This window comes from Falco punctatus (assembly GCF_963210335.1).
Source record: "Falco punctatus genome assembly, chromosome: 4".
NCBI classification, from domain to species: Eukaryota; Metazoa; Chordata; class Aves; order Falconiformes; family Falconidae; genus Falco; species Falco punctatus.
In genome coordinates, this window is record NC_137583.1 from 72,447,195 (window position 1) to 72,473,834 (window position 26,640).

Sequence of the window (26,640 nt, forward strand, 5' to 3'; positions counted from 1 at the left end):
CTTTATCCCAGAGACAGCTACATACTATGGACTATGAGGAGGATACCAAGGAAATCCTCAATGCCTTGAAATGCTTTTTTTCTATAAAAAAAAAAAAAAAAAAAAAAAAATCAAACAAAACCCAAAAAACAACCCAACAACCTTTCTGTAATTGCACTGCTAAACTGTTCTATCCAAGAACACTTCATCTCAGCTTCAAGCTTAAACAGCTTCATTTGAAGATTTGTTTCCCTGGGGATTAGCTGCTGGCCTGCAGGTAGCCTTGTTAGTTGCCTCTTAATTTTCCCTCCCTAGACAACTCCAAACGTGCACCTGTGACCCCACCTTCCTTACAGTAAGTCACATGACAAAGTGAGTCAGCAAAATATGCCTTAACTATTTCCCAGAGAAGCAATGCTTGTATAAAATAAATAAATTAAAAAAAATGGCCAGAATGTGTATTCTCTTACAATTTTGGGGGGGTGGGGTGTATTTTCCCTGTTTGGATACATACCAGATATGCATATTCTGGTTTCATTTACACAAACACTCAGAATCCATAAAAATCAAAATACAGAAAAATCAAAATCCTCCTAACAATTTACCATTGTGTGCTTTATTACTGTATTTTTCACTTCATTTTAAGGTGTTTTCCCTAGCTGTAAGAAAGAAAAATGGATGTCATTAAACTGTTTTAAGTGCGTGACACAGTTTAGCAGGTTTTTTTATCTATCCTTAATTCACTATCATTTTCCCTCCACCGCTGCATTATTCATGTATGTCATCTTCTTCTAATTCCTGTGACAAATACAATTGTAATGACTGTATTTAGGATCAACACTTCCCCTCACGATATTAGAAGGTGAAAAGTTAAAGCAGCTGCGTCACTTGGCTCTGCCTGGCAGCTGGTCAGGACGATGGCAAGGCAGCCATGGAGAGCAGGCAGCAAAACCTGCTGCCTGCAGGAAACAGGTCTGGGCACACACAGGAGCCAGGCAGCACCAACAGAAGTTACCGCTTCATTAATTTTACTGTGTTTCAGGGAGGTGAAGGACTAAATCACCAATAAAGGCAGAAAAGCATACCCTATCATATTTTAGATGTACTAGGTTAGGTTTACTTTACATCTTGTAAAATGTTTATTTCAAACATAAGCACAAAATACACGTAATATTTCATTTAATACTATTGATTTAAATATTAGACTAGACTAAATGTTACACTGTTATATACAGGAAATTACTTCTATACATTACAGCCCGTAATTATTTGTATTATTAAGAAACAAACATGCTAATGTATTTTGAGCTTTGATCCGTTTTAAAGTACAAATAATTTAAATAATTCATTTTGTGTTTTCTATATGACTGGAATTACCCATTGTTATAGCAGGTTGATTTTGGCAGTGCCTTTGCTACTTTGACTGTTCACAAGTTGTCTTACAGTTTCAGACGGTGTCAGACCTAGAGACTGTATCTTATGCCAGCTGGAGTGAGAACACTGGTTTGATGTATAGAAATACAGTTTTAAAAAGTCAGGGTCTGCTAGCAGTTTCTCTACAAACTACACTGGCAACTGTGCTAGAGGTCATGAATATTACATAAGGGCAGTCCATGCACTCAAGCCAGCATCTGTAAGCCAAATTCCCATAGCAACACTCACATAGATTTACTCATCGCTAAGAGATGCATCAGTTCAGCAGTTAGTGCTGTACTGCTACCCTGATTAGTCTGCAAGATATTATTACTTCTTTTAAAGACTGCAGTTACTGATAAAATTCAACACTTCACCTGAATTTCAGGGCAGCCTTTATCATTTTCCTATGAGCAGAGAAATCTTAAACTAGCAAAAAGTAGCCCTGATAAACTGAAACTCTTGATTTCGATCAGCAACATCTCTAAGATACAAGGCGGAAGCGAAGAAGCGGGCTGCTTCTGTCGAGTTTCTGCTATAGTGATCCCAGGATAGCAAGATCAAACTTCAAAGAGATTTTCAGCATCTCATACAATTGGCAAGTTCCAGCAGCTCATCAAAATACTGTTTAGGAACTCTTAGTAAATATCAGTGGATAATTACATTTTCAAAAAAACCCCACTCTTTGGCTTCCCTGTTCCAAGTTTTCTGGCCTGATGAAGCCGTCTGCTGGTGCATTACAGTCCTGTACTATTTATGGAGCTGGTCCTCACCATACAATCAGGTACATAGCTCAATGATCTGGACTCCTGAATTTCTGTAGAACCCTTGTAAAACAGGTGGCATAAATGGGTAGAGGCAAAGCTGGCAGAGGAAAAGGAAACATAATAGGAGACGGATGGGAGATAGTGAAATAAAAAACAAGGCAAAATGGAGGAGGGGAGTCAGAAAGTGAGAGAAATACAGATCAGGTAGATCTGAGAAGGGATCTCAATAGTGTATTTAAATATTTAAATTAAAGATATGAAAATTAAAAACGTATCTTGGAATACAGTAATACACTGAGGTCTGGCAGACAGCATACAGAAAAGAAACTAGAACGAAGTGATAAATGAATGCTAACAAATAAGATGAGCACGATTTTTACAGGCACAATAGTATTTAACGACATAGCATAGATAAAAAAAAAAAAAAAAAGCCCACCTCCTCTCACTGCTAAAACCTTCACAGTCATAAATGGATCTCTTGGAAAATACAAAAACACTGAGAAAGAACCTAAAGCTTATTTAGTATTTCCTTACTAAATTGTCACTATCTGCCAGGAGTGTGGAGATGGAAGGAGAAATCTTAACTCCTAGAGCATATTAGTCACTGTGTCATTTAACACACAAACTGTAAAGAAAGTCAGTGAAGTCTTCAGGAAAAACTTTGTAATAGATTCTCCCTACTTACAAATGACATGTAGGGACTGATCCTTTACTGAAGGGAGAGATGAATAGGATCTGTGAGGCCTGATTCCTAGAACTATAGTTTTGAGTGCTGTAGCTATCTACGGGAAAACTTTCACAAACATCTTCAGTAAGAACTCAAAGTTTTAACCCTATACACTGCAATAAATCCCTACGTTCAATAAAAGAAATGCACAGATACAAGTAAGATTGTTCTGAAATACACAAGTCAATCAAGTGCTTTTTATGGAAATCTAATTCTAAGCAATTTTTACTGGAAAGTCTATTTTCTACTGCTGTCTGGAAAATCTTTTTAAGAGGTCTTATGCTGTATGTTAATACATTAAAAACATTTGTATTAGTAATGGATGAGATGGCAGATCTTTAAAGGTGAACATTTTATGAGTCTGTAACATGAAAGAACACCTTACCTTTGCTTTTTCCAGCTGTGCCTGGGCCTGTCGCTCTGCCTCTCTCCGCACTGCTTCCCTGTCTTCTTCCAAAGATACATCTGAATCAGATGGACGGCTGGTGTAGGAGTCCGCCGAACCCTGCACAAGAAAAGGAAAATTATGTCACAAGTTGTTTTGGTGTTAAAAAAATAAAAAAAAAAGAGAAGTGGGTATACACCTTGCATTTTCTCTTATTTCTGTATCCCTGAAAAGAAAGTAAATGCCCAAAAAGGAAAGTCACTTTAAAAAATTATGTCTAGGTAAATATTTTCTTCTGGAGAGTTTCCAAAAGTACAGGTGTCTTTCCTGGTGTTTTATTTCCTGCACTATCCCCATGCTCTTATTTGCCTGCTTTTCAGCAAGCAGAGCCAGTTGCTCTGTAGAGTAACAGCACTGGTGCAGTGCAGGGCTGAAGGACACACAGCAGCTTCAAGGATCGCTCCCTAGAAATTAAAAGTCTAAACAGTGACAGTATTGTCAAGGAAACAATTTTATAATAAAAATGCAAATTCAGGATCAATAATTACCATTACACAATATCACCCCTAACAGATTTACACCCTGCTATCCATTTTAATTTTAGGGCAACCTCTTTACCTGACACACTTTCCCCATCAGAACTGCAAATGGCTCATATCCATCTCTGCCCCTCAGCAAAACATGCAAATGACCACAAATCAACTTCCAACTAATAAAATCCTTCTGGACTCAACACATGTCCCTGTATCACCACAATGGAATCAGCCACAATGCCAGAACAGCTCTATAAATAATGACAGCTCTGCTTTCTCTCTGCATCTCCCTGCATACAAAACAGAGTTCTGCTAATTCAATCAGAATGAAAACAACTGTCCTCTCCTCACTGCCTTTTTCCCTCTCCCTCTCTGCAACACATATCATGTATGCCGATAATGAAAACGTAGGGCTTACACAGATATCAGAATTCTTCAGACGTCCTCCTTTGGCTCTTTTCAGAAGCCTGATCCAGGTGGCCTTCATTAGCCAGACAGCTCAGTTATTGTCCGCAGCTGCAGCGCCCGGCACTGATCTCATAAAACATGTGCACACTGAGCACCGCAGAATCACTGTTCCTTTCCTATCCATGCTCTGCTGTGAGAGCCTTCCTTCTCTTCCCTCTGCCTTTCAAGCTTGCAGCCTCACTGTTTCCAAGTATTCTACTGCTATAAAATTCTCAAATTTTCTCATGCCAGTAAAGAAAAAAAAAAAAAAAAATCCAAAAAATCCACACCACCTCCAAAAATCTCAACTTGAATAATAAACACGTAAAACAAACCAGGCTTCAGATAAATGTTGTGAGGGATGCTTCGGCTGATCATAAACTGAGATCAATCACAGAAAAATACCTAGGGCTTTTTCCCTTCTGTTTTGGGGGGCGGATTTGGCTGTTAAAAATAGTGCTTATAGGAGAACCTTTCAAAATCCTGTGCAAAATGTATTCAGTGACATTTGCAAGTGCAAAGTTCATTTCATCTCTTCCTAGATTGGCTGGGGGAGGGGTAACAGGCTGTTCATATCACTGGGCATGCTCCATATGTGCAGCCTTTTACGCAGATGCTCACATCACACCAGGTTGTTAGCCTATGCCAAATTGCCATTTTACATCTCAAGGGTAAACAGCTGGAAAACGCAAGGTCCCTGTGAAACTGGAAGAGCTGGTACAGCCTCTCATTCCCTGGTACAGCCTCTCATTCCCATCATGTATGTCTGCTGCAAGCCACGTTTCCCTTGGACGCTCAGTTCTGTCACGCAGCACTTCGCTGCAAAGCTCTGCCCTCTACTCTGAGCTCTCTTACAAAAAACATACATCCAAAAATATGCCTGTTGAGCAGGAATTTAACCCCCTAGTTACTGCTTATATTATTCTGAGAGCAGAAGAAAGAAGCAAAGAATAACTACAAATACCACTTTACACATAAATATTAGATCCTGATACGGCAAAAGTGAAACCAAACATTGAATTTCTGTATTCTGCTTTTCAGATTCACTCTCTATCCTTTCATAAACTTGACCAAGGGAAGAACATGCTAAGGCATGGTTTTCTAGGGCATTTATGATTCTCTGACAGACATGTAACATTCTAGCTGAAAAAGATCACTGTAGCTGACTGCAGCACCTGACTTTGACATAAATTCACAGTTAGAAGAAAAACAGAGGATAGAGATTACAGCTGAGAAGTGTGGTCAGGCATGTGTCATGGTATGTCAGCGTGTCCCAGGAAGGACCAAATCCTGCCACGATTTGTGCTGTGTAACAATGAAATTGCCCCATCACAAGTGATGCAGCAGCCTACTTTTAACCATTACTAGAGCAAAAAATAGCTGTCACTAAGCTGACAGTTTAAAATAAAGGGAAATTTTAACTTTCCGAGTGTTTTATTTTTTTCTGTCCTGAAGCCCATAATAGTTACAGCATAGGGTTTAATAAGGTGCCTTTAAACTGACATAAAGAAAATTATTCTCCAAGGGATATTTTGCTTACAGGAATCCAATACATCTGCCACGTTCTAGTGGTCTTCCAAAACTAAAATGCCTACTGAGCTAAAGCAAAAGGAGTGGAAAATAAAATACACTCAAAGTTTTCTTTAATTTTTAAAAAAATCTTGTCCCTTAGGAAAATATCCAGATGTCCTGTAACCTCCTCAGAGCCTTTCAAATTTGGCAATTCTTTAAAATTTCCCTTTGCCACAACTCCTGATACAGGTTCCCAAAGGAAACAGTGGCAAAAGACAAGCAGCAACAAGCAGATAGAAGTTAAGTGTAGAGTTTAAATCCTATTACAGTTGACACAACAGTGGCCTGTGGTCAAAACCACTACACGTTCTCACAGCATTAATGAAAGTCGAGACTGTGATGAACCCTCCCTCCCCCCGTAGAGGCCCAGCCTCCAGGACACTCTGGGGTCCCTCAACACTCAACCCCCTTCAGCAACAGCACATCCAAACCCTTCCCCACCAGCGCTGCAGCTCCTCAGTGACACTCAGCTGCCAAGTGAGGCACATAAAAATGACATTTATAACATTGGTTATGTTTATGTCATAAACCAACCCCAAAACAACACTACCTCTCAGTAAGAGAAAAAAAAACAAACCAGCCATTAAGCCTGACACAGCAAAGCACAACGCACAGTGTGGGTGTTAGCTTTCTACAGCACTTCCACAGTGAACACATCATATTTTCCACTGATCAAGTGGCATGGCACCACTTCTACTATTGTTCATTCTGCTGTCCAGAAGGGATGCTGCCCCACTGGTCCTCACCCTATAAAAAAAAAAAAAAAAAAAAAAAAAAGAAAAGAAAAGTCATGAAGCACAGAAATGTAATTCCTGTCTCCACTAAGGGGGCAAAATGCCTTTTGGGTCAGGCCGGAATTGCTAAATTTGGCATTTCATCCTCCAGGCCAGAGAGATCATTTATAGTGCTAGTCACGTTGGCCACAGTCCCAACACACATCCAAAAAATCATAATCACGCAATTTACTTTAATTTTATTGACAAATCACATAAATCAAACTCAACATTATGTTTATTTTCCCAGTGGGATGGACATGGTCATGTAAATTTTCTGTGGAAAGATGAATTCGGGAGCTTCTTCACCACTCAAATATGGAAAAAAAAATAATATCAAAGTCAGATACCATGGCAATGCAAGAAAAGGGGGAACATACGATTATGATTAATTCATTTTATAAACTACTGAATATTCTTATGCAAGCTAAGATTTTTTTTTATCTTAAAGTGGTTGAATACAATCAAATATATAAAAACTGTGATGAAACTACAGTGGAAATACCTTGACTATCCAAGGAAAACAAGGCCAAGTGGACGTGCATTGCCCATTCATGCCAGCTTAGGAAACTACATTGCATCCCTGGTTTACAGAAACATTTGGGGTTTCTCTGGAGAACAGTATAGATCTTTTTCTGAGAGCTTCTGAAATTCAGCCTTTCTGTGATGCTGCAGGTCTCCATCTCCTTCTACTGCAATGTGGAAGAGCTGCAGTAATATGTGTATGTAATATATGCTACTGTAGCCCCCAGTTCCTCATCCTTCATGGCAAACTGTTTAATAAAAAGTGAGATAAGTCATGTTAATAATTACCCCATCTATTTGTTATTTTTTCCTTTTCTTTTCCTCTTTACTTGGCAGGTTACAAACCCAGTTTGCCGGAAAAATAACTTCCTGTTTTAATAACGTGCTTGACAAATATTTACCAACTATCTTACTACTTACTATATTAGAATAGCTTCTATGAGGTATTCTTATAGTATGAACCCACGCTTTTCACACTGCTAGAGGTCATGTGTGATCACATTTGAGCTCCATTTTCTTCAAGACCATACATGACTTATCATCTTCAAAAGACTGGGTCCTTCAAGTAAGATGGCATTTTATTATGTTCCTTTACTTGCAGGTAGAAGCTCCTTAGTTAAAGCACATGGTGCCCTCTAGGTCTTGTTTTTCTTGTTAGTTTTCTGTACCCATGCTTAACTTTGGTCACTACAGTTGGAGCTTAAGTACATATTTCGACTGCAGTGTTACATTCATAGTTAAAAACCTGTGTTGTGTTTGGTCTGTTACTGTAATAAATTCTCACTGGGTTAATATAGCTGTCATTTCACTTGCAAATTCAGACATAGACTTCATATTATATCTCCTCATAAAAAAAATAAAACTGATCCTCTGAGTAGTATGAGTTTCTCTGTAATGGGATAATCCACTTATGAACTGGGTATCATGAAGACAGATAACTTTCCAAATTACTGAAAATTCTCAAATAATTCTCATCTTAGATTAAAAAAGTTCCTTCGAGACTTTTTATGTTCTTATTTATTAAATGAAGGCATGGAGCAGTAAGCAAACATACAAGATTTTACAAGGCATAAAGAAACACACGTGACTGCACATGAGAGTATATATATATTACACACATACATACTCTCATCATTTGTAATACTGATTTCTTCTCCCAGATAACATTTTTCATCTCTTCATTCAATGCTGAAGAGAATTTTAAATCCAAAAGGAGAATCTTTATGTCTTCATTTGATTTATACTTTGGGTATGGAAAACTGAGGCCTCGCTGTGCCAGTAAGAGGAACAATTCATTTCAATATTCAGAATGTATACAGGTATATTCCTAACTACGTATCTTCTAATCTTTTGACATAGTAAGCACAACATCATGTATCCTGCTAGGACATGATTTGAGATGGTATAATTACGTCCCTGTGATGTGCTACTACTTCTTGAGTGCTAGGAAATAAGGTAAAGGAAAAAAATGTTGAATTTTTTTCAACCTTTTATGGAAAGGTTATTTCCATAAAATTTTTATTTCGCTTCAAATCCTTAAGACTGAATCAGAAAAAGGCAAAATGTTAAATATTCAAGTTTAGTATGAAGTGAAACTGCTGACATTGGCAAATTATAACACATCAATAGGGAATACAGATTGTCCTGTCTCATCATAAACTGACCAACCTGAAATACAAGCCACATGATTAAAAAAAAAAAACCAAACCAAAAGCACTCCCACAAATGCACCATCAGTAGAGACCTCAGTTTGGTAGAGTGGCCACAGCTGGTGAATGTGAAAATTTCTTATTAAGTTTTCTCCAGATGTCTAAGCAATGTCATTATTTTGAATTATGCTGAAGAAAGCATAAAATGCTGCTCTGAGAATGCTATAGTGTGTCATACTGATGTTAAAGTTAACTATTTCAGGGTATTATTAATATAATTAATTCAAATTAATTGTATGAAATGTGTATTTGGTGTATATGAAAAACTGAAGAAACACATTTTAACAAAGGAAAAAGGAAAGAGACTACGTATTCCTTAAGGGGATATCAAGCAGGAATTATTGACTGCTTGTGTAAGGGCCATGAACACTTCACAGTCTGGCAACTGCCAAGGCTAGTTCTGATGTCCTCTCCGGTCCTTGGCATGGGTCCTGCAGTGCTTGGTCATTTGCCCGTTACACACATATTTGTACTTAAATGCTGTAAAACTTAGCTCTCCCACAATTACTATACAAGGAGGGCTATGAGCTCCTACAGCAGTCACTGAAATCCTCCGCTAAGTTTGCATTTAAAAAATAAAAACAACGTAGATTAGAATTTTTTGTTGTTGTTTAGAGCTAACTGGGCATTGATATGGCATCTACAACCATGGGGGACTTTCAAATAACAGGAGTGAAATTTTAGAACAGCTGGGAGATTTAGGGTGGCAATGTGATTAAAAAGGAGATTATATAGGAAACCAGTCTTCTCTTTACCCTTAACATGACTTCAGCAAGCTTCATTGCAGCACCCAGCTTGACACTAACAGGTTTCCAAGGTGCTAATCCAATCACAGCTGGATGAACTCAGAGGTTTTTAAAACCGCCCTTAGGTTTGCAGAAGCCAAGATTTTGGCATTCACGAACCTGGTAAACAGTTGTACCAGGTACTTTATCAGGGAAGAACAAAACAACAAAACCCAAAATACCTACCACCACCACCCCACCACCATCCCCCAGTTCCTGATACTAGCCTAAATGTTTGCTTTCCTGTTGTTTTGCTACAAAAACGTGGCATAAGTAGGTATTCTTAGAGGAACCATAGTCTCTCTTCATGGGGACTCTTCAGAAAAACTTTGACAATATGCGCATTGCTTCCAAAAGGGCAGCTGAGCTGCAGAGCTCAGTCTAGTTACCAAACAAACAAAGAGGCAGACCCTCCAGAGTCAGAGCTAAGCTTTCGCCAAATCTGTAGGATGCTCTGGTGTGTTACCATTTACCATTTTTTTGCAAAAACCAAGAGGGAAAACTACTTGAGACTACTATTGTATTAGGCACTGTACAGCCACAGAGTGAATGACAGACCCTCCTTAAAAGAACTTGCAGTCCAAAGGCTGAGAAAATAAGAGCAGAAAAAAAAACCAGGAGCAAGAAAGGGATCAAGGTAGCAATGCAATAGAAAATAAAGCATTTTTAAATATTCAATATCAGCATTATGACTCATCCCTTGCATAATCATGGTGGGGGTTGTTGTTTTAAGTAAGTTTTCTATATGTATTATGGCAGAGATTAGTTCTGTGAAAGCCTCTGAAGGAGGATAATCTGGTATCTGTATACTCGAGCAAAGAGAGAAAGCCCTTTTGAGGAAGAGGGCAATGACAGGAATATAAGGAGGTCTCACGGCTTATCAAAATATGATTTATCAACAGTATAATCACATCATTGAGAACTTCAAAAAAAATTCCCCCACCTAAAGAAAAAATGGGATTTGATTTTTCAAGACGATTAACTGAATCTAGAGGATGGGATTAAATTATTGACAATTTTGAGCTGTAAGGAAAAGTCAGAGCAACAACAGAGCTAAGATGTTGCCAGTGGAACAACTCAGAAACAGGTGTCAAAGGAAGAAAAATACACCAAGGAAATGATTGCAAGCTGCATGAACCTGAATCATCTCACTTCTGTCTCAGACTGTCAGCACACACATGGGTATTAACACAACTTGGCTGACTCATGGTAACTTTTTAAAGCTCTGATGACTTGATAATATGTCTAAGCCCTTAGGCAAAGGTAAACCAGGATTATTAGTAACAAGATGACCTATGGTGGTGTTTACTGAGACAAAAGTGGGTAGAAAATTGAAAGTTTTCAGAGAAAATGAGAATATCATTTTTGACTGTATTAATCAACTGCAGCTTTCACAAAGGCAGGATTTTAAATCGCAGAAAGACAACTCAGGAAAAAAAGGATTTAGAATATAAAATGCTATGTGTCGATACAAGACCACAGAAAGAGACAAAGACTGGGTCAGCCACAAAATTACAAGGGCTCAATCAAGAAGAGGAAAAATAGAAAACACAGCTGGGATGAAAACAAGGAAACAGAAAGACAACTAGAAAAGGAAAGAATGCAAAGCAAAGCATGGCAACCATCATCTCAATTCGTCTCAGCTCAGTGAAAAGTGCCAATTTAGTTTCTCTGTTCCAGATCTTCAGTATATTTTTATCTGGGATTTTGGTTCAAGTCATTAAGATTTTCTGCATACTTAAAAATAACTTCCTTGAAAATTTGACATGAAATTCTGTTAGCAATGGAGAATTTTGAAGGAAAAAAAATAAATTCCTTCCTATTTTATCAAATTATCTCCATATGTACAATCCCTACCTGATTTTCAAATGTAACATTTTTAATCTACTCCAGGCAGCAAATGGAAAGTCTGGGGTTTTGTTTGCTTAACTTGTTAAAAATGTTCAGGTTAAGTACATACAGTATAGTCTTCCCTATTTTACTATTTCAAATGTAACGATTGCTTTAATACATTTTTACTTGCTACCCTTCATTTCTATACTGTAAATATAGCATTCATTTGTTTAAATAATTATTCCATATAACTTCATGAGTTAGTTTGACAAACACACACTCTGAAGAAACTCCTGTCATACACTAGCTGTCTACAGTATTTTTCAACCTCCGCTTCAGTTTATTTTCCAGCCCATCATCTACTACTGAAATCTTGATTTTCTAGTCATGATCTTTTGTTAACAGCAATCAGTTACTGTCATGACATAAAACACTGCGATTTGATCAGTGCTTATATTAGGAGAGGTTTTCTTACCAACACCTTTGTTAAAATTACACACAGTGAAGACTAAGGAATTAATTACATTTCCCTAATCCAGGCTCACTGAAAGCTCAAGTTTGTCAAACAGCGGTTCTTTTGTGACTCAGCACTGGTATCTGTGGCAGGCGTGATCATTCTTTAAGTATCTGCAGCCTTCCTCTCTCCAATCCTGCCAGAAACACCAAGTGAGCAGCTTTCACACTGCATGGCACTGTTTACTTCAGGACAAAAACACTATATAAAATACAGATAACCTCATCAGGGGACTAATAGTAATGAAAAATACCAGGATACTTTCTATACCCATTACCTATCCTCCAGGTCCAGCATAAGCCAAAGCAATTACTTGCAGGTTTCCCAAGACACTGAAGCTCCTTACACCCTTTAGATATTACAATTACTCTCACCTGATTTCAAGAATACAACAGCCCGTAATACTTTCACATTGATAAAAGGATCTCTTGAAAGACCTTTTGACCCTCCTGTCTACCACATATTAAAATAATAATCTTGGAAAATTCTGTCTCTCCAGCAGGTTTTGTTCTAAAATGAAAATATACCAGTTAATGTATAGATCGCATGATGTCAATGGTTCACATAATTGGCTCTTTGAGGTCTGATATATGCACCCACGCAGAGCAGGTGGGGTTATCAAGTATGCAGTGTGTCATATTCATCAAAGGACACAAAGCTAAAGCAAGCACTGCATGCCTGATTCTCCCATCCCAATCCCCATGTTACTGCTTGTACAGCTCCACCAAATGTCTTTTCAAAGACAGAGTTTCTGATTCTGACTCATGAATCCTTCCTATTGAGCTTTTAGAGCACTATCCCCATCTCTTTACTAAGAAGTGAGACTGATGTCTCTGTGTTACTATCACTGATTTCCATCTGCAAGAGAATAAAAGAATGCAAAGAGTATATACAACACTTGTTTACAAAAAATGAATTAGTAAAAGGTTGTAGGAAACCATCTGATATTGTATAATCCTTAATAAAGAATAAATCTAAATATATTTTCTTACAGCTAGGACAGATCTTGTACTATAGATTTATGTTTAGCACTTCTGAGATATGATTGCTTAAATAAAGATGGGAGGGTTAAAAGAGAGGTATATGTTTTAGGCAACCTGGAAACGGAAACGTACCTGCTACTGAAGATGGTGAATTAGATGCTAACCTGAAGAGAAATAAAATATAAATGAACTGCAATAGAAAAATTAAAGGAAATCATAAAAGCAGCACATGGTGGTGTGAAATTTCCTAACTCAATGTTGGAATATTTTTTTGTGTTCTGGAACCTTCAAAGCTTAGTAGAATACAACAGCTACTTTCCAGGATAGTAAGTGAACTCGGGTTTTCCAAATTATTGCAACCAAGAAGACCAAACATTTTCTGGTTTTCAGGCATAAAAGAAACATCAGGAACAGGCTTCTTTCTGATTCAGAACAGACTGACTGGGTCAGCGCATCATATCCCTCACCGAGCCATTTCCTCCTCTAGAGGAAGCACCAAATTTTGGATCACTGGTTGCTCTTTCATATATTGCTGCAATACTGAATATTGACAGAAAATACATGTTTGATTTGCTGATAAATCTAAATTCTTAAAGAAGAATGGCTGAGGACTACAATACCTGCACAAGCTGTCTCCTGTGTCAGAGCTATGGCAACATACTACATCTTGTTCTCAGGACTACAAGGTACTTCAGGCAGAAAGGGGGCTCAGAAGGTCTTGAGTCCAACCTCCTGCTCAAGCTGTGAGACCAGACCCGCTTGTTTTACCCAGTTGGGTCTCAAAAACTTGCGAGGATAGAGACTGCACAGCCTCTCTGGGAAAACCCGTCCCATTGACAGACTATCCTCACAGTGAGGATGTTTTTTCTTATATCCAGTCTGAATCTCTCTTATTCCAGTTTCCAGTGTCCGTTTCTTGCCCTCCCACCATGCACCTCCAAGGAGCCTAGCTCCATGCTTTTGATAACCTCCCTACAGATGCTGGGGAGGCTTCAGTTTCCCACCAAAGCCATCTCGCCTCCAAATTGAACAATCCCTGGTCCCTCAGCCCATACCTTCAGGCCAAGTGATCTAGCCCCAACCTTCTTGGGCGCCCTTCACTGAACTCTCTCCAATTTATCCACATCTGCCTTCTTTTGGGGCACCAAAACTGGTCACATTGAAGCAGGTATGTTCTAATGAGTGCTGTGATCACCTCCTACTGCCCGTGCTCCTGGTTCATACAGGACTTAGGGCTTCAGGATTAAAAGAATATGTGACTTTGGAAAGAGAATTTAATTCTCAAAAAAGAGTCAACATACCCCTTGGGCAAACCTGTATTTATAGGTGTGCTATACGACAGTCAACTTACTAAAAAATTTTAAGACATGCAATACCTCACATTGCCGTAAAGCAACATTATTAATAGGTACCACGATCAACTAACATCGTAAAACCCCTCAGCTAAAGACTCCTTCCAACACACGCCTACCAAGTTTCTGGCCACAAGAGAGCCTCCAGCACCTGCAGCGATGAAAGACCCAAGAATGGAAACTCCGGTACTGCAAGCTTTAAGGCCTCAAAATATGCTGTGCTAACTCTCACCGAAGAAATACAAATGAAACCCTGTCATCCCTGACAAGTTTTTTTTCTTCAGGAACTGCACTGGCTAAAGCCTGCTTTTTCCTCTCTGCTCCATTGTTTGAAAATTAAATTAATGCTCTCCCTAAACTCAACCAGTTACGCTCAATTAAAAGTTGTATTTTCGCCAGTTTATGAGGGAATCTGCTTCTGCTTGAGGAATTACCACCCAAACTTATCAGCTGTACCACTGCTGCCATCACCACTGGATTCCTGCTGACGGGATGGGTATACTACAAAGATGTTGCCGAGACTGCTGTTCTGCCGTGCCAGTTTGTAAGAGAAGTATTATTTGGACAAGATTCCTAAAGATAAAAGACGACGACAGTGAACAAGGAACCAGAAGAAAGTAGGTAAGTGGATGATGGGCACCTATGACAAAGCAGCAAAGAAGGATGAGGCTTTGACAGGAGAAATACGAGAGAAAATTTCACGGATGTAAGAGATAGAACTCAGAAATGCTCATTGGTCTGCTGTCCACTAGTTCTTGCCACTCTCCAGTTCAGCAGCAGAGACCACAAAAGCAGAAAAATATTTTCTCTAGGATGAAAAATACTGTATAAAAGGATGGTCAAACCAAAAAAAAAAATACCTCAGTGTTGTTTGTGCTTATATGCCTGGCACTACAAGGAGAGTTACTAAGCTAATATCTGGTTGTTTTTTTTTTTTTTAAAAAAAATCAATATAGATTTTTATAACATCTAACCACTTCCACCTCTGTACTGTATGCAGTTTTCCATTAGAGCCAACAGAGACCCTGCTCTACATGAAGTCAGTCCCCAATGTATTCACGAACAGATAAAGACTACAAAATGCTAGAGAAACCCAAGATGCATCATCTTTTCCAGGTCACATCTGTTGCCTATACAGTAGTCATGTAGGTTGTATACATGCTGCTACACCACAAATTCAAACACATTTGTACTCAGACCCCCCCAGTGACTCTCCAAAGACACAACGCTGTCTTCCTTGGCCGGGCTGAAGTCAGAAGTCAACACTAAATGCAAGACAGGCTTTTCATGCTTTCAGAGGTCTTATTCCTACTGACTTTCATTAGTATTTCAGTTCACCTCCACTTTTGGAAAAAAAAAAAAAAAAGGAATTTAGAATCTAAATTATAACTCTTTTATTTTACATCTATCCTTAACTGATTTCAGCTAGGCTGAACCTAAAACACTTACTACAAACTTTCATTTAAGGAAACCAGAATTTCACTCTAGATTTGCACTGCTCTCCTTCCATCACATCTTCTGTAATGATTATTCTATCTATAATCAGCAGTAACTCATAAAGCTAGCATCTCTTTTCCTGTTCAAAGTTTTTGAGTTTACAATGGGTAGAACAAAAATTATGGCTTATTGTTTCTCTCCTCATACAGAAGAAAAAGAAATGTTTGTTGCTGAAGTTGGCAGTAGCACAAATGTGTGCTTTTATAACCTCTCATGTTCTGTTAGTTGTCTGCAGGCATGGATCTTTTTTATTTTTTGAAAAGGCAGCAGTATTTTCAAGTCCTGTTCATTTTCAAAATCATCAGCCTATGATCTTCATAGCAGCTCCTTTTTGTTCCCTCTTTGATTATGCTAAAGTAGACCTTACTTAAATTTAATAGCATTTAATTCACATCATAAAATCTACCAGAGAAGTGCAGGGATAACTGTCACAAGGCAAGCTGATCCACAAAACCTGTTGTGTAACTGGCAGGACTAATCTCTCCCACCACACTTACAAACACAGATGTCCAGGTTTATTTAAAATAGCCTTAAGCAAAACAGCACAACTTGCGGTGTTCGGATTTTTTTTCTTTTTCTTTTTTTTTTTTTTTTTTTTTTTTTTTAATATATGCATTTTACTGGGAGGAATTTGATTGCAGAAAGATCTCAAATTTTATTCCTGTGCTGACAAGGCAACAAAAGTTGAGGAAATGCTATCAGTTGGATTGTATTTGCTTCCTCAACAGAGCAAGGCCAGTCCAATCCAGACTGTTTCCCAGATGTTCTTGCCTGCAAATTCTGCTGAACTCTGGATCCAAATTGACCAGAAGATTATTTTGTACTAACAAGATAGGACTGAACAGAATTATTCATTTTTTCCTTACACTTCTATGTTACTGGTGGGGGTTAATAACATTCACACATGCATGGGAAAATTCTTAGAAAGCAAAGCAGTTTATTAGCTGCTATCAGCAAATAGGTGTATGTGGTAATTATTAAAAATCCCCACAATTTCTTGCTAAGTTCTAGTGAAATGTCAACCAGTGAAAGCAACATTTCACATATGGTACTAGAGCCTTGTACAATAGGCCTTATGATTTTACTTAGGCATCTCTGAAGGCCACCCATGTTCTTGCCAGGATGTCCATGTCACAAGTAACAGAATTACAGCAAACAATATAGATACTTCTATCTTACAAAGACCACAGGATCATTAAAGGAAACAGAACACAACTTTCTTAAATATATGGGGTAAACCACAGTACAATACATATGAGAAATCTACTATATTCGAGCAACACTCTAATGCCTCTGTCCTTCAGATCTCTACAGATGTATCACTACATTCATATGGAATGCAGATGAAGACAAAAAAAAAAATCATAGTGAATTACAGATTAGAGGCCTAAAATTTCAGAATTATATAGGGCATGCTTCAGCAATGAAACCTAAATCATGGGCATTTGCAGGACAAAATGAAGTCTTCTAAGACCAAGTTTTGACTTACAATGAATGTAAAACATGGGAATATCTACTGTGGTGCCAGTAATATTTCTATATAGCCTGTATTCTCTGAATAGAATCACAGAAAAAAATAGGTTGGGGAGGGGACATCTGGAGGACAGGACACCTAGTCCAACCTCCTGCTCAATGCAGTGCCAGAATCAAAGCCCAATTAGCTCGCTCAGGGCCTCGTCCAGTTGAGTTTTGAAAAACTCCGTAAGTGAAAATTTTGCAACTTTGTATACAACTTCACTTGTTAATCCCCCACACCAGAAAAACATAAGGAAATTCTAATAGTAACCTAAGATATTAAGATAATGAACTATGAAGTGATACAACATTTATGCTCAAAAATTAGCCTGCTGAGCTGCTTCCACAGGCAAATACAACTATATCAAGTTCAGCACAAAGTCCATTTCAGTAAAGCCCATTTGCACACGTGAAAAAACCTTAATTACTTACAGTGAAGAAAAAATTATGTTTCTCATTTACTTTCAGGCAAATATACTCTATACAGACACGCAGAGACCTTTTTCCTATCATATTGAGTTGTTCCTTGAATGAATAGCCTTTCAATAAAATTATATTCTTATATTACAATACTCTAACAATAGCTATGCATGTATCAGCCTTGTTCCTATAAACTGGCCTACTACTGTTCCCTCTCCTTAAAATTCCTGTAACTTGTAACTGTCTACCTGCCTTTAGACTTAAGAGCTCAACTGAGTAGGGAGGACTCTCATTTTGAATTTCTGCACCAACACTGCTTTGCTTGTACCAGTAAACAAATACTTTGATTTGAATTATTTCTTTTTAATAAGAAAATCTGCCAAGGTATTTGGAACAAAATACAGAAACTGTCTTAAAGTAAAAGATGTATTAAAACCAATGCTTATTAACTTCATTTGACTTGTTCATAAGATCCAACAGAGCACTAAAACTATACTGCACATCATAAAATACAGTACGTTATTTGAGCATTTTAAATGCCCCAAAGTCCTATGCATCGCTAAATTAAAACATACAGACTCACACTGTGTTGTAAGTGACAAATGTATAATGAAATGTGCACCAGAGAATTTCTCAGGGATTTCATTCTTTCAGTTCTCAGAGAAAAGCTTTAAAAATTGCTGATTCCTATAGTCACAGCAATTGTTAACACCCAAGTTTCACTATATTTTCTCCCTACAGAAATTTTAGACATCAATCTGGTCACTGATGGATAAAATAATAAACAAGCTTGTCATGGCTATCATTACCCATCTCTATGTAAAGAGAAGATTTGCTGAAAAAAGAATTAATGACTCCTACAAAAGACAAGCTATCCCCAGCATCTCCTAATTCTTATTTATCAGCTAAAGTTGTTACCTGGGAAGTAATATGTAGTAAAAGTAAACAAACAGCACTCAATTTAGTCAGTCCAGTTGCCCAGAGCTTTTTTATAATTTAGAGAAGACGTCTTCATGAAGACGGATACCCACGGCTTTGTAAAAGAGGTCGATGGATATTTTTCTGTGATAGACTTCCTTATGACCAATATGGAATAAAAATAAATAATAGGTTTAGTCTCATCAGTTATTTCTGAATTGTTCATCAGATGTACTTGTTATAAGCAACTGGAAAATAAAAATATATTCCCAAACGGGCATAAGCACACAATCTCAACTGTCAAAGGGGGGGGGGGGGGGGGGGAGGGTGTTGGAGAAAAAAAGAAAAAAGGAATTGTGCCTGGAAGTGATTATCAAAGAAGTTTCAGATCATATAATCTGAAACAGGATTTTTGCCCTTTGGTTTCCCGGTGTGGAAGGCTCCTATCAAAGTTACATTGGACTATATCCAGTATCCAGCCTGCCTGGCTAGGAGTGCTTAATAGAGCTGTTTTAACTACTGTAGTGTTGAAAGGTCAAGAGAGCAATAAGCTATCTAGGCTGCCAGACACCACCTCAAATACCGTCGATGGGAGAAAAGTAGCTGCACTACCCAGAGTCGAGCATCTAAAACAGGCAGTCTGCCATACCAGGGAGGCAGGCGCATACGGCAGACAGCGTGAACATGCCTTTTTGACTTTAGCTTTCCATATGTGCTGCAGGGGAGTCACGATTTCAATTTCTCACATAAAACATCTTGCATGTGTATCCCTTCTGCTAACTCACATACATCCCCACACTAAACAACACAGACATCAAAATGCACGTTACAAATACTTAACTGGAAAACAGACTTTTAAATAACTCCATTGTTAGAGGCACCACACTGGGGCCTCTGCAATATCTAGAATTTTCTTGTACTGTATTTGTGCACAGCACATAAAAGTCCCATTTCTTTAATGAGGGACATTCAAGCTACCTTTTTCTAAATAGCTACAACTTTCCTGTGTAAGGCTCCACCCCGAGAGTTATAAATTGATGACTCTCCTGTAAAGATCGGCTGACAGAGTTGGGGTTGTTCATCCAGCCTGGAGAAGTGAAGGCTCCAGAGAGACCTTCCAGCAGCCTTCCAGTACCTAAAGGCAGCCTATAAGACAGCTGGAGAAGGACTTTTTCCAAAGGCATGCAGTGATAGGACAAGGGGAATGAATTCCTCACTATGAGAGTGGTGAGATGGAACAGGTTGCCCAGAGAAGCTGTGGATGCCCCATCGCTAGAAGCGTTCAAGGCCAGGCTGTATGGGGCTTTGAGCAACCTGGTGTAGAGTGAAGTGTCCCTGCCACAGCAGGGGGGTTAGAACTAGATGATCTTTTAGGTCTCTTCCAACCCAAACCATTCCATGATTAAAACAGGCTTGCCGTTACTGTATTTTACCCACAAGACTTCTCTAGCTACATAGGTCTCCTGACACCTCATTAAATAAGAATTATGAATAAGTGGCATAACAGGGAGCAAGTTGTAAAAAAGAAAGCCTGGAAACATATACACACATGCGAGTGTGCAGAGGAATTCAAGATACTTAAGTACGTTGCAGCTACATAAATCAGAGAAGCACAATAAGTTAGCTTGTTTGTTAGCGCTGTGCTGCCATAGCTACATTACTATGGCTACATCAGGCTCCATTCAAGGTCCTCACTGGAAAACAGCTGTATCTTTTATATCAAGACCTATAGATCAGATGACAGTACAGAAAAGAAAAACTCATATATACCTGATCATGAAGTTATTTTTTTTTAAAGTTCATGCTGGCTCACTTCAGCGAGGTAAACTGTCCAGTATGAGAGGCTGATCAGTGCTTTGCCAGGACATAGGCAGTACCATATTTATTTCCTTCAGATGGAAAAAACACAAAACCAAGACCAAGCAATTTAAAGACTTCATCAAGACTTGGTGCTATTGACACACTTAGAAGCCAGCTATTCCCAGATTCTGAGAAAGACTTCCTTCCCTTTCCTGCTGCTGTCTCACAAATAGAAGTACCGAGCCCCCTCAAGCAGTTCCATGGAGAGCACACAGAGACAGGCCTCTCCACTCGTCTCCACCCTTTTTTTCCACCAGCACTTACTATGAGCTGGAAGATGAAGGTAAGAAGCACAGGAGGGAGCTACAATAAAAACACACAAACACAGCACGCAGCACTGGTGAGGCCTCGCCTGGAGTGGTGTGTCCAGTTCCAGGCTCCTTAGTACAAGAGGGACATGGCGTACTGGAGAGAGTCCAGTGATGGGCCGCAAAGATGATGGACAGGAGCATCCCACATATGAGAAAAGGCTGAGAGAGCTGGAACTGTTTAGCCTTGAGAGGAAAAGGCTTGAAGTGGGGATCTTGTTTATATATATATATATATATATATATATATATATATATATATACACACATACAAAAATACCTGAAGCAAGGGTGCAAAGACAACAGAGCCAGGCTTGTTTCAGTTGTGCCCAGTGACAGGATCAGAGGCAGTGGACACAAACTGGAAGCACAGGAGCTTCCCTCTGAACATCAGGAAACACCTTTTCACTGTGAGGGTGACTGAGCACTGGCACAGGCTGCCCAGGGAGGTTTGGAGTCCCTATCCTTGGAGATACTCAAAAGCTGTCCAGACACGGTCCTGGGCCTCTGGCTCTGGGTGGCCCTGCCTGAGCAGGAGGTTGGACCAGGTGACCTCCAGAGGGATCTTCCAACCTCAATCATTCTGTGATTCTGTCGAAAGTGTTCATGAGGCGGCTCACCCATCCCATCCGTGCATGCCATTTGTAAACATTTTGGTTTTGTTATTTTGCCCTCACATTTGTGAGGTGAACTGCACTGGTCCTGCCAACCCAGCCCAATTTCCACACTCTACATCTTTTCCCCTCTACTCCATAAGCAGAAGTAAACTTGTCCCTTGCTATTTCATCACCTGGAGCTGGTCAGTGTGCTTGGTTTCTAAATGCCAGAAACCATCTGATTTCTGCTCACTTCACAGGGCTGCCCCCCGCACATGCCTCCAGTATGAGCCCGCTTCTCAAAGACAGCACACTAACCGCGATCCTCTTCCACAGTAAGAGGTACGTACGCTCACTCCCTTCCTCCACTGCCTCCAGACACCACTCAGCACTAAGCCAGTACAAAAGGATCCAGGTTAACTGCAGTTGTTGCTTTGCCTCATATTTCCTGTTGGAAATACCCGCTTCCGAACGTTGATTTCTGAGTGGGGGAACCCTGTCTTTAATCTGAGAGCACCACATAAACCAGGACACTATGTTATATATATTAGTGCTGCGCTCTGCTTGGGGAATGGCTGATCATAGACTCACCTATGAGACTGGACTTACAGTTCAGTGCCTCCACCTACAGCTTCCACAGAACTCCCCACCTTTTCCTTGCCCGCTTAAGTGCTGGATCGTGGGGACAAAGGTAGGGGAAGGCCAGACATAGTATAAATTCCTTCAATACAATGTCTAACGAAAAACGTTCCATCCTCAGTCGGTGAAATTCAAATTAAGGAAAGGAAGCAAGGAAGAGAAAGCTATACAAAGGTCAAACAGTAGTATCATTATTAAAGAATCTACTTCACATACACTACAGGAGGTTACAGTAAACACCAGTTTTCCTCCAGGGAAAGAATAGTGGTCACTACAACTGCGCAAACCACTAACTGGAAAGCACACTGTGTGTCTTGGGAGTAACACAGAAATGACCAATACTTCTCCCTGAATGTGTTTATTAAGGTTTTCCTCTCTAGTGTTTCCCTATCCTAAACTGAAACTGCATTATGAGCCATTCTGCTACACGATCGAAACCAGTGGCTCTCCCAGGCTTCCGTTGGGGGAATCCCAAATCTCATATGCAGTGCTTAAAACACAGCTGAGACATCTCTGACCTATTGGGGGAAAGATGCCATAAAGAATGACCCTCATTTTTCCAGTTTTGGACAGAAAAAAATGTATTGCTTCTACACTTTGGCTACTGAAGAGAATCCATGGGAAAAGGCTTGCTAAGGGTGACTGTTTCACAAACCGACATCCAGCTCTGGATGTGAGCACATTATTTTTCATGCAGAGCTTTTCTCGCTAATCACTCAGTTTCAGGCACGAGTAACTCCATTCCTAGTACCTATGTACAACATTTCCAGTCAAAATTAATCAAATACTAGCATTTCTTACATGTAAAGCAGGTCTTTTTATAGCAATTTATGAGCTTTAAAAATTTAAACATCTATCGTTAACAGAAATGAACCAAATATCACCTAAAATTTAAAGGCAACAAATCAAAACATCAAGTGATTTGTCCAAGGATGGACTTATGGCTCTGAAGTAAAGCTTTGATGTTGAATTTAATTTTCCTACCTTTAAAGTCTGTACTTCCAGTTAGACTGGTAAGTGCCGTACAACTTACACATCTAAGCACAGCATTAAATGTCGCTGCCTTACACTAAACTAAGGTAAAGAAGGAAAATTAATTCTGAAATCTTAAGGTTACATTTTTACAGCATTCTGCCACAGGTAATTTGCAGAACTTTGCTTGCAATAATAAACTTGTAAGTCAAGTGAGAGGTTTCTAAAGAAGCAATCCTGATTTATGATTTTTAGATATGTTCCTGTGTTAATCCACAGTATAAAAATACTGATGCTAAACAGTTACATGACTCTTTCCAATCTTAAACAACATCCTTACTATCTTTCCTCCCTTTGATCAGTTTCTGAAATAAGGTAAGTGGCGATGACTCAGAGTAAACACTGAAAACACATCAATGTGTTCTCCCTACTGATTTCTAGGACTTACAATAGCATATTTCTAAAATAGGTGGGGTTTTCCCTTCAGACAGCAAAATTAGCCGTACCAGCAATATGCCTGCCACATGCATCCAGAATCAGGGTTTGTCTGATTCACAAACAGCACTCAAAAAGTAACTCTTCTCAAACTTCAGTGTCATTTGACTGCTTGAAAAACTTCCACTCCTTTAGAAATTTAACAGACAGATTTTCATACTTTTAGAGGATAATGCTACCCTGCAGGACCCATGAGTATAACTGGCATCTATCAACATCATACTTAATATTCCATAAAAAGTGATCCATCCTGCAAGAGGACAGAAGCAAACTCAAAGGAAGTGAAGATTTAATTTAAATAGACAATTTCTTTAAAAGTTTTGCCAGGAGAACACAAGTGACAAATGCTGGATTTCCAAGGCAACCAAAACATTTGCTCTGGACATCACAACCAATTCCCTGGAACTATAAAGATGTTTTCCAATCTTTGTAAGGATATTTTCAAAGAGATAAATCTATGAAGAGCAAAAGGGCCATATTTTGAGTTTCTCAAGAAAGTTAAAACCAGCTACTTTGATCAGAAACTTATGAAAGCAGCATGCAACAGACTGAACGGAATTCAATGGTTTTCCTTAAATGAACCCAATCATCAAGAAAACTCTTCCCTGCCTCTGACTTACTCTGCTATAAAACAGCTTTCCAATGACTGGGTTGTTCTCAAAAGAAATCCTACTTAGTCCTACGCGTACCACCACAGTGTCTTATCATCTTACTACAGCAGAGCCCCAAGTTTCTATCAGGAAAGAGTACGAGGGGAGGGGGAGATGAAACACCAAGGTGTCCCATGCTCAGCTAGAGACAAGCCAGTGCCATCAGCCATGGCCCACACACCTCCACCCAGGGTCCCCTGGAAAGGCAGTGGTGGGACAAGGCTGGAGATCTGGAGACGCCCAGTGTTCACAGCCCAAGCAAAGCCCACCAGAGGAGGCAAGAGCAAAGGCCCTGCAGCTATGGGAAATGTTCTGCTGGGCGAAGTGCAGCCTGGGGGCACAGGAGAGCCAGGCAGGCCTCCCCAGCATGCAAGCAGGTTGTATTTCCATGATCCCTTATGCAGCAACTCGTAAGACTGTTGGGAGTAAGTTTTAGAGGCTTTTGCTTTGGGAGGTTAATGCAGAGTACAATTTACCAGGTAGCTGTGAAAAGAAGCTCCCACTGTTCTCACAGGTTTATTTTTCAAACAGAAAAATCCCTACACAAGGTATAGCCACAAATGAGATTGCTTGGCCTGTAGCTTTTTAGTTTCCTGTAATTAAGCTGCTTACTGTAGTCAAAACACCTCTATATTTGTATATGGCATTTTAAAAAGGCTCAAAAAATCACAAAAGATATTATACGTTTATTCCACCAGTTCTTAAGGAGATTAATAAGCATCTGCTTAAAGTGCTAAAATGCAATAGACACTTAACATCCTAAGTTAGAAAATTTATGCAAAAACTCATCCAAACAGGAGAGGACCACAGCCACATGGTTTTATTAATGATTTCAAAAATACATTTGTCACTATGTCATGAAACAAAACTTTTGGTTTGTTTGGGTTTTTTTTTTTTTTTACTATGCAGAGGTCATAAACTCCAGTGTTGTGTTTTAATAACTGATCCTTAGTGATATTATCTTTCTTTAGCTAGGGTTTGCAGGAGATGATAGAAAATTTTATTATCAGTGCTGTCAGATACCCAGACTTAATATGCACTCAAGAGTAAACTAATAATACAAGCTTGTTTATATACAGGAACAAAAAGAAAGCAAAAGAGGGTACCACATGCAAGTGCTGGTTGCATCAGTCTGTGGAGTTTTGCTTTTAAATTTAACTGACTTAGAATACCGCTTCAGATCTTGTTTCTGCAAATGCATCTGCGTGCTCATGTGGACATGTCTGTCTGCATATGAAAATGCACGCAATGAGCACAAAGTTCTAATTCTCTATTACTGTGTTTAAGGGTTGTTTTTTTAAAGAAGATTTTATTTAATTCTTCTAAGACATGTTTTAATCATGCTGTGCTTCTTTTTATCAGTAACCTGCATTCTAGGATAAAAATCAAATTTTATATGTATAGCTAGAATGCCTCAAACTAATTTAAAATTGTTTGAAATTATTAGTGAACTTAAAATTAAATCCTGAGATTTTTTACTGTCACTCCTTCTAGTCACTTTGTCCTTCAGTGACTCACAAGTAATTGTTTGTGTGGGACGATAAAACAAATGCCTTTTCCACAGTCCAGAGCATATGGCTTCATGGACTACAGATCTGTAACAGACACAAGTTTTACACCGATTCTAGCTTTTCCTGAACAACAAAATGGTTCTTTAAGCTTTACATAGGCCATCTATTCAATTTTACTTACCACTGAGTAAAGCAAACATCTTGGTAAGTCTGGCTACCAAAACAGCACCAAAAAAGTGCGTCCATATTTTCCCCTGAACAATCTTGCTTTAAAGAAAAACAAAGAAGAAAAAGCCTAAATGATATTTTGGTTTGGATTTAACAAAACATTTTGTTTGAACAGATAATTACACTTCAGTTCCAGGGACCTCCAGAGATATTAAAGAGAGAAAAAAACAACCACACCGCCACAATCAAAAAAGGGAAGAAAAGAAGGGGGAAAAAAAAAGAAAATAAGCAAGAAAAAACAAGAATTTTTTTTTTTAAAAAAAACACAAACCACACAATTCATGGTGGACTTGGACTTCTTATTTTCTCTGTTGATGCTTTTCCACTTTACTTAACTATGAAGTAGGAAACGGACGGGAATGAGATATCCAACCTCCCTGTGAAAGGCATCTTAAACATTAAACTATCTTCCATAACACAGAATACTTCAATCCTTTTAAACAGCTGAAACACCATCAGGAAAAGAAATAGAGAGATACTGGAGTCCAAAACCCTAACACCGTTCTTCAGTCATCTAGGCTATTTTCAAGGTACTTTAAAATTTCAGACTCAAAGATTCACTCTCTTTAAACCAGTAACTACACAGATTAGAGACCGCGCAAAAAACTATTAAAATGGATTTGTAACCCTCAAAAAGAGCTACAAAGATGTAATGGATTCAAAAAAATAAATCAGTTCATCAAAAGCTTTAAAGTTGGAAACTTTCTTTTGCTTGTCAGTTTTTATAAACTAGT

At 38.8% G+C, this 26,640-nt stretch overlaps 1 protein-coding gene across 9 annotated transcripts in view; it reads right to left on the reverse strand.

Annotated features, from left to right (window-relative positions):
• CACNB2 (calcium voltage-gated channel auxiliary subunit beta 2) overlaps positions 1 to 26,640 on the reverse strand; it is a 269,587-nt gene that overhangs the window by 84,759 nt on the left and 158,188 nt on the right. For 6 of the 9 annotated variants that reach the window (XM_080382793.1, XM_080382800.1, XM_080382801.1 and 3 more), the window contains one exon: positions 3,272 to 3,391. In XM_080382793.1, the coding sequence (XP_080238919.1) occupies positions 3,272 to 3,391 (120 nt within the window). Of the gene's footprint in view, positions 1 to 3,271; positions 3,392 to 4,222; positions 4,981 to 26,640 lie in introns of those variants that run through there. The other 3 variants (XM_080382799.1, XM_080382795.1, XM_080382794.1) reach the window with 1 other exon arrangement.